Source organism: Poecile atricapillus, chromosome 13 (assembly GCF_030490865.1).
Source record: "Poecile atricapillus isolate bPoeAtr1 chromosome 13, bPoeAtr1.hap1, whole genome shotgun sequence".
Lineage (NCBI taxonomy): Eukaryota > Metazoa > Chordata > Aves > Passeriformes > Paridae > Poecile > Poecile atricapillus.
In genome coordinates, this window is record NC_081261.1 from 800,337 (window position 1) to 808,485 (window position 8,149).

The 8,149-nt window shown below is 58.1% G+C and overlaps 1 protein-coding gene across 1 annotated transcript; it reads right to left on the bottom strand.

Annotated features, from left to right (window-relative positions):
• Positions 1 to 1,799: 1,799 nt before the first annotated feature.
• On the bottom strand, positions 1,800 to 4,322 carry LOC131584221 (uncharacterized transmembrane protein DDB_G0289901-like). Its single transcript, XM_058849115.1, has one exon. It carries the CDS (start codon positions 4,320 to 4,322, stop codon positions 1,800 to 1,802), a length of 2,523 nt encoding a protein of 840 aa, XP_058705098.1.
• Positions 4,323 to 8,149: the final 3,827 nt, after the last annotated feature.

Genomic DNA, 8,149 nt, shown 5'->3' on the forward strand with positions numbered 1-8,149 from the left:
TCTCTGGCCGTGTTCCCCGAGTGTGCCCGGGATCCTGGCGCTGTGCCTGGGCTCCTGCCTTGCTCTGGGTGGGCCCAGTGCTGGTGCTGGGGGTGCCCTGGCTCCCTCCCCTCGGGCTGGGAGGGTGCTCAGGGCTCTGCTGCACACCACCAGAGAGCCCAGACTCATTTCAGGATGTGCTATATGGTAAAATGTTGTTATGGCAACTCAAATTCTAAAAATAGACCAAGGAGAAAAAGATGATGTACATAAAAATGACCACGTTTTATTTTAATTATGAGGGGTTTTAAAAGCTTTCTGTGTGAAGAATTATGAAGCTTCTGTGTGAGTTTTGCTGTGTAACTCTGAGCTCAGAAGGGTCAGGCACTGCAGGGATGCTTCCAGAATCCTTGGGCAGCAGCTCTGGCTGCTGGGGCTGAGCAGCTGTGAGAGAACAGAGAGGAGCTCAGTCTGTGGGGGGGGTCCTGCTCAGGGACTGGATGTCCCACTCCTAAAACTCCATCTGGGGGAAAACCTTCATCTTTGGATTCAGTTAAAAATCTTCCTGAGCAAACTCTGCTGTTGGAACCCGGCACCAAGCAGAGCCACAGGAGCTGTTCCATCTCTTGGTTTCTGCTGCCCCTGGATCCCTGGCAGTGTCCCAGGCCAGGTTGGACAGGGCTGGAGCAGCCTGGGACAGTGGGAGGTGTCCCTGCCATGGCAGGGGTGGCACTGGATGGGCTTTAGGGTCCTTCCAACCCAAGCCAGTCTGTGATTCTGTGATCTGCAGGTGCTGGGGCAGGACTCAGCTGTGGGCTGGTGGTTGTGTAGGCAAAGAGTAACAATTCATTGCATTTTGGCATTATTACAGTGACTTAACGGGAATCCCCAGCACGGTGCTCTGCTCTGCTGTGCAGACCTGGCCCCTCCCTGTCCCTCACACCCAGCTCAGCAGCTCGGGCTCCTCTGCTTTTCCCACTCGTTCTGTGTTGTGAAAGGCAATTCCTGAAACCGAGCCTTTTCTCCTGACAGCACCACAGCCAGCCCTGCCCTGCTGGTCACTGCTGCAGCTGCTGCCATTGCAAAACCCCCATCCTGTGCTGGGGCTGCCCAGGGCCAGCCTTGGGCTTGTGGGGAGCAGTGAACTTCAGCCACTCTTGGAACACTGGAGACAGGAGGGGTTTGTGTCAAAGTCCAAGCTGCAGCTGCAATCCTTTCATTAATTATAATAATATATCATTTATATTAATATTAATCTGATTTCATTAATTATAACTGAACTTCCCTAGAGCTGCCCATTCCCAGGGCAGGACCAGGCTCCTGGCAGGGCAGGGCACCCTGGGGTGGCCCCGGGCACCGCTCCTGCTCCTCCAGAGCTGGGGGAGTCCTGCATCCCCTCAAACACAAACATCTGCAGGAGGGGCTGCAGAGAGGAAACTTTCCTCGCTGCAGAGGGAGAGCTGTGAGCGTCAGCTGCATGGGATGTGTGTCTGAAAGGCAGCATTTAATTAAATAAAGATAATGTAAATAGAAATCTGCATGGGCTCGCTGTGTGCCACAGATGGAAGGAGCTGCCAAGGAGCAGGAGTTCCCTGCCTGGCTCCTGCTGCCAACAGGAGCAAATTCCCTGTCCAGGCTGGGCCGTTTCTCTCTGTGTGTATGGACACATGAATAGGTGTGTGTTTACTGGGGCCTGTAATTCCTTAGGGGTTATAAATTTTGTGCCCCTTCCAAATATTTGAGCACTCCTGTGACCTTCTAACCAAAACAGGCAGGGTAAGCTGGATGCGATCTATAGGTGCAGGGGCTGCCAGCGAGAGCTAACATTTACCCAGGGTCGGGGCTGTTTGCATTGCAGCAGCATGAAAAATGGCAAACCCGGAGCAGGGAGATGCTCCCGGCAGGAGGCCCTGGGAATCCGGGGGAGGGATGGCCTGGGATGGGCAGTGCCCGGGGCTGTGCCCGGTGCTGTTCCCGGTGCTGTGCCCGATGCTGTGCCCGATGCTGTGCCTGATGCTGTGCCCGGTGCTGTGCTCGGTGCTGTGCCCAGTGCTGTGCCTGGTGCTGTGCCTGATGCTGTGCCCGGTGCTGTGCCCGGTGCTGTGCCCGGTGCTGTGCCCGGTGCTGTTCCCAGTGCTGTGCCCGATGCTGTTCCCGGTGCTGTGCCCGGTGCTGTTCCCGGTGTTGTGCCCGATGCTGTGCCCGATGCTGTGCCCGGTGCTGTGCCCGGTGCTGTGCCCGGTTCTGTGCCCGGTGCTGTTCCCGGTGCTGTGCCCGGTGCTGTGCCCGGTTCTGTGCCCGGTGCTGTTCCCGGTGCTGTGCCCGGTGTTGTGCCCGATGCTGTGCCCGATGCTGTGCCCGGTGCTGTGCCCGGTGCTGTGCCCGGTGCTGTGCCCGGTGCTGTGCCCGGTGTTGTGCCCGGTGCTGTGCCCGGTGCTGTTCCCGGTGCTGTGCCCGATGCTGTTCCCGGTGCTGTGCCCGATGCTGTTCCCGGTGCTGTGTCCGGTGCTGTGCCCGGTGCTGTGGCCGGTGCTGTGCCTGATGCTGTGCCCGGTGCTGTTCCCGGTGCTGTGCCCGGTTCTGTTCCCGGTGCTGTTCCCGGTGCTGTGCCTGATGCTGTGTCCGGTGCTGTGCCCGGTGCTGTGCCCGGTGCTGTTCCCGGTGCTGTGTCCGGTGCTGTGCCCGGTTCTGTGCCCGGTGCTGTGCCCGGTGCTGTGCCCGGTTCTGTGCCCGGTTCTGTGCCCGGTGCTGTGCCCGGTGCTGTGCCCGATGCTGTGCCCGGTGCTGTGGCCGATGCTGTGCCCGGTGCTGTGCTCGGTGCTGTGCCCGGTGCTGTGCCCGGTGCTGTTCCCGATGCTGTGCCCGGTGCTGTGCCCGGTTCTGTGCCCGGTGCTGTGCCCGGTGCTGTGCCCGGTGCTGTTCCCGGTGCTGTTCCCGGTGCTGTTCCCGGTTCTGTGCCCGGTGCTGTGCCCGGTGTTGTGGCCGATGTTGTGCCCGGTGCTGTGCCCGGTGCTGTGCCCGGTGCTGTGCCCGATGCTGTTCCCGGTGCTGTTCCCGGTGCTGTTCCCGGTGCTGTTCCCGGTGCTGTGGCCGATGCTGTGCCCGGTGCTGTGCCCGGTGCTGTGCCCGATGCTGTGCCCGGTTCTGTGCCCGGTGCTGTTCCCGGTGCTGTGCCCGGTGCTGTGCCCGATGCTGTTCCCGGTGCTGTGCCCGGTGCTGTGCCCGATGCTGTGCCCGATGCTGTGCCCGATGCTGTGCCCGGTGCTGTGCCCGGTGCTGTGCCCGGTGCTGTTCCCGGTGCTGTGCCCGGTGCTGTGCCCGATGCTGTGTCCGGTGCTGTGCCCGGTGCTGTGTCCGGTGCTGTGCCCGGTGCTGTGCCCGATGCTGTGCCCGATGCTGTGCCCGGTGCTGTGCCCGGTGCTGTGCCCGGTGCTGTGCCCGGTGCTGTTCCCGGTGCTGTGCCCGATGCTGTTCCCGGTGCTGTGCCCGATGCTGTTCCCGGTGCTGTGCCCGATGCTGTTCCCGGTGCTGTGTCCGGTGCTGTGCCCGGTGCTGTGGCCGGTGCTGTGCCTGATGCTGTGCCCGGTGCTGTTCCCGGTGCTGTGCCCGGTTCTGTTCCCGGTGCTGTGCCCGGTTCTGTTCCCGGTGCTGTTCCCGGTGCTGTGCCTGATGCTGTGTCCGGTGCTGTGCCCGGTGCTGTGCCCGGTGCTGTGCCCGGTGCTGTTCCCGGTGCTGTGTCCGGTGCTGTGCCCGGTTCTGTTCCCGGTGCTGTGCCTGATGCTGTGCCCGGTTCTGTGCCCGGTTCTGTGCCCGGTGCTGTGCCCGGTGCTGTGCCCGATGCTGTGCCCGGTGCTGTGGCCGATGCTGTGCCCGGTGCTGTGCTCGGTGCTGTGCCCGGTGCTGTGCCCGGTGCTGTTCCCGATGCTGTGCCCGGTGCTGTGCCCGGTTCTGTGCCCGGTGCTGTGCCCGGTGCTGTGCCCGGTGCTGTTCCCGGTGCTGTTCCCGGTGCTGTTCCCGGTGCTGTGCCCGGTGCTGTGCCCGGTGCTGTGCCCGGTGCTGTTCCCGGTGCTGTGCCCGGTGCTGTGCCCGGTGCTGTGCCCGGTGCTGTACCCGGTGCTGTGCCCGGTTCTGTGCCCGGTTCTGTGCCCGATGCTGTGCCCGGTGCTGTGCCCGATGCTGTGCCCGGTTCTGTGCCCGATGCTGTGCCCGATGCTGTGCCCGGTTCTGTGCCCGATGCTGTGCCCGATGCTGTGCCCGGTGCTGTGCCCGGTGCTGTGCCTGATGCTGTGCCCACCAAACCCCCTGAGCTCCCAGGGGCAGGGGCCAGCGTGCTTCCCCTTCATCCCCGCTCACAGAGTGAAGTCAAAAGGAAAAGTGTGAAACTGGAGTTTCACATTTCAGACTCAATCCTGAGTGCCCCCTTAGCCAGTGGCAGAGCTGGGAGCCCCCCAGGAGCTCTGGGATTCTCTCTGGGATTGGGTTCTGTGACCCAGCTGTGCTGGAGATGGCTCTGCCCCTGTGCAGTGAAAGAGATGATGTCTGATTGGGAACACTTTGCAGGCATTAAATTAGATGTTAGACATGTAAAAAGGGACAGGATGTGTGTATTGACAGCTGTGGGAGGAAAAGGGATTGGTTCTCCTGCCAAGGGGGAGCAGATTCCTGTCAGCCCAGCATTATCCATGCACTACACTGAAAGCAGAGCTTAGCAAGCTGCAGCCATTCCTACCCATCCCATGCTTTCCTCTGCCATTTTGTTGGCTGAATCCCTGCTAACTATTGGATAAAATCCTGACTTTAATGTTAATGGAAGTTTGCATGTGCTTAAGGCGTTGGGTTTGCCCTTTTCTGTTGCAAGTTTGGGGTTTTTTTACCCATTTGTGTGGATTGTTATACTTCTTCAGTCTGGTATTCCTAATCCTGGATTTTTGTGCTGGGGATTGGTAAAGAAATAAATGGGAGCTTTGTAGGAATCCCCTCCTAACCCAGAATACATCCCTCTCCCTTCCTCCCAAGCCAGGGAGCACCAGCTGCACCTGAGCAGGCTCTGGGCTGACCCCAGGCAAGAGAACAGCTTTTCCTGTGCTGGTGCCACCTTTCCAAGGGCTCAGTGGGGAAATGCAGAGCAGGGCTTTGTGCCCTGCCCTGGGAGGAGCAGAGCTGGGCTGCTGAGATGTTCTCCAGAGCAGGGCAGGCTCTGCACACAGGGTGAGGTTTTCCCATGGGGATCAGAGCATGGAATGACCCAGGGCCTCAGACAGAGCTGGGGTCACACAGCAACAGCTGAGCAAAAGCACAGACTCCATACAACACAAACAAGAGGTCTGGGAAGAATAAATATAATAACAGCAACAACTCTCTCCTCTGTCAGGAAAACCTGGCCATCCAACTCTTTCTTCTTCTCCTTGGGCTCCAAGCCCCACTTTTGAGTTGTAAATCTCTCTGGAGGTTCAGGTGCTGGTACCCTGATGTCCTGTGGATGCTCCAAGCCCCACTTTTGAGTTGTAAATCCCTCTGGAGGTTCAGGTGCTGGTGTCCTCATGTCCTGTGGATGCCAGGGGAGTGCAGCTCTCTGCAGCTGCCAGCAGTGCTGGCCAGCCCCGTGCTGAAATTAAGGACAAATAGGCAGGAGTACATTTTGTGCTTGTAGTGTCTGCTGTTGACTCAATATTTCAGCTAAACACATTTACCTGAATATTCATAGTCACTTAGAGGTGCTGCATCTCCTGAGCTCAGCTAATCATTTAAATTCTGGTGACGGCTCCGCTTTGCTCCAGCCCCCAGCACTGTTCACTGGGTCCCCTTTGGCTTCCAAAAACCCCAGAGCAGCAGCAGCAGAGCAGCAGCAGCAGCAGAGCAGCAGAGGAGCAGCTCACTGACACAGCCCCAGCTGCCTGAGGGGGTCCCAGGTGGATTTGAAGCCCCGAGGTCCCGGGGGGTCAGGTCAGGACCCTGGCACCAAGTGAAGCACCAGGGGCACAGCTGGGCATGGAGCTCCACCTCTGGGAGGCTTTCTCAGGGCACAGATGGTGCTGAGGTGCTGCAGAACCTCAGGGTCACCTCAGCTAATCCTCAGCCAAGCTTTGAGGTTTCTCTGGCAGCAGGATCTGGGATTGGAGAGCCAGGAGCCCGTGTGGGGCTCTGCAGGGACAGCCACTGGCCCCCAGGGCTGCTTGGCTTGTTTGTGTTTGAAAGGGAACTGAAGTTCTGCAGAAAGCAAGAAGGAAAGTTAGAAATTAAGTTAGAAACAAAGATAAAATAACTCCCCCAACTGAGCTTCTCCATTTGCTGGATTAAGGAACTGGAGGAGGAAGAGGAGGAGGTTGTAGTCAGGTGGCCCTTGGCCTCTTCTCTGAAGCCAGCAGGGACAGGAGGAGAGGGAATGGCCTCAGGGGAGGCTCAGGGTGGACAGCAGCAGGAATTTGCCCATGGAAAGGAGCTCAGGCACTGGAACTGCCCAGGGAGGTTTGGATCCCATCCCTGGAGGTGTCCAGGGAATTCCTGGAGGTGGCACTCAGAGCTCTGGGCTGGGGACAAGGTGGGGACTGGGCACAGCCAGGGTTTGATGGACCTGGAGCTGTTTTCCAGCCTCAGTCATCCTGGGGTCCTGCTGTGTGCCCCAGGCACAGCTCTGAAGGGAATTCCTCATCTTGGGGTCTTGCTCTGTGCCCCAGGCACAGCTCTGAAGGGAATTCCTCATCCTGGGGTCTTGCTCTGTGCCCCAGGCACAGCTCTGAAGGGAATTCCTCATCCTGGGATCCTGCTGTGTGCCCCAGGCACAGCTCTGAAGGGAATTCCTCATCCTGGGGTCCTGCTGTGTGCCCCAGGTACAGCTCTGAAGGGAATTCCTCATCTTGGGATCCTGCTGTGTGCCCCAGGCACAGCTCTGAAGGGAATTCCTCATCCTGGGGTCTTGCTGTGTGCCCCAGGCACAGCTCTGAAGGGAATTCCTCATCCTGGGGTCTTGCTGTGTGCCCCAGGCACAGCTCTGAAGGGAATTCCTCATCCTGGGGTCCTGCTGTGTGCCCCAGGCACAGCTCTGAAGGGAATTCCTCATCCTGGGGTCCTGCTGTGTGCCCCAGGCACAGCTCTGAAGGGAATTCCTCATCCTGAGATCCTGCTGTGTGCCCCAGGCACAGCTCTGAAGGGAATTCCTCATCCTGGGGTCCTGCTGTGTGCCCCAGGCACAGCTCTGAAGGGAATTCCTCATCCTGAGATCCTGCTCTGTGCCCCAGACACAGCTCTGAAGGGAATTCCTCATCTTGGGCTCCTGCTGTGTGCCCCAGGCACAGCTCTGAAGGGAATTCCTCATCCTGGGGTCCTGCTGTGTGCCCCAGGTACAGCTCTGAAGGGAATTCCTGCCCCGCTGGCCCCTGAGGACACAGACCCTGTGTGTGACTGCAGGGCATTGTGAATGGGTTGCCACATGCAGCCCTTGCTCACTACTGTTTATAATTTGTGTTATTCAGCTAAAGATAGTCCATGAGGAATCCCCAGGAAAGCTGGGCTTGGCTCTCTCTTGCAATGGCAGATTGGGACATAATTGAGGTGCTGGCTGTGGGGAGGGGAAAGGAGCATCATTTAGTCTCCAGGACATCCATTTCCATGAGCCTCTTGTGTACCAGGCATTGGATTTGTCCTGCCCAGGCTGTCCTACAGAGGCAGATTTCCTTGGCTCAGGAACAGGGGCTTCCAGATGTGTGCCCAGACTTTCCTAGAATTTTAAAAAGCAAGGCTGGTGAGCTGTCAAATAGAAAATAATGCTGCTGTTTTAAACCTCTGTTCAGTGCTTGAATAAGGGCTGATTTCCACTGGTGCTGCTGGCTCCAATCATCCCAGCTGGACCTCAGGCCCTCCCAAACCTCAAAATGAGAGAAAAAAACTTCATTCTTCCATCCATAGTTAAAAGCTGTGAAAATCTTTATGATTTCTATCACTAATGACACTTTACCTATTTGATATTTTTTTATGGTTTTATAGCTGTGCAGTTTATTTTTAAATCCTTGTTTTTCAATAGCTTCAGTAATTGCTGAGGAAAATCGTGTTGTAGTCGATACCAAAGTGCTTCAGAGCAGTGCAGGGTGGGAACAGGGTGTGTGTGCCCTGCCTGCCTTTGGAGGCTGTGCCCTGGCTGCTCAGCAGCTCTGCCCCACGGGCAGCTCTGCCAGGG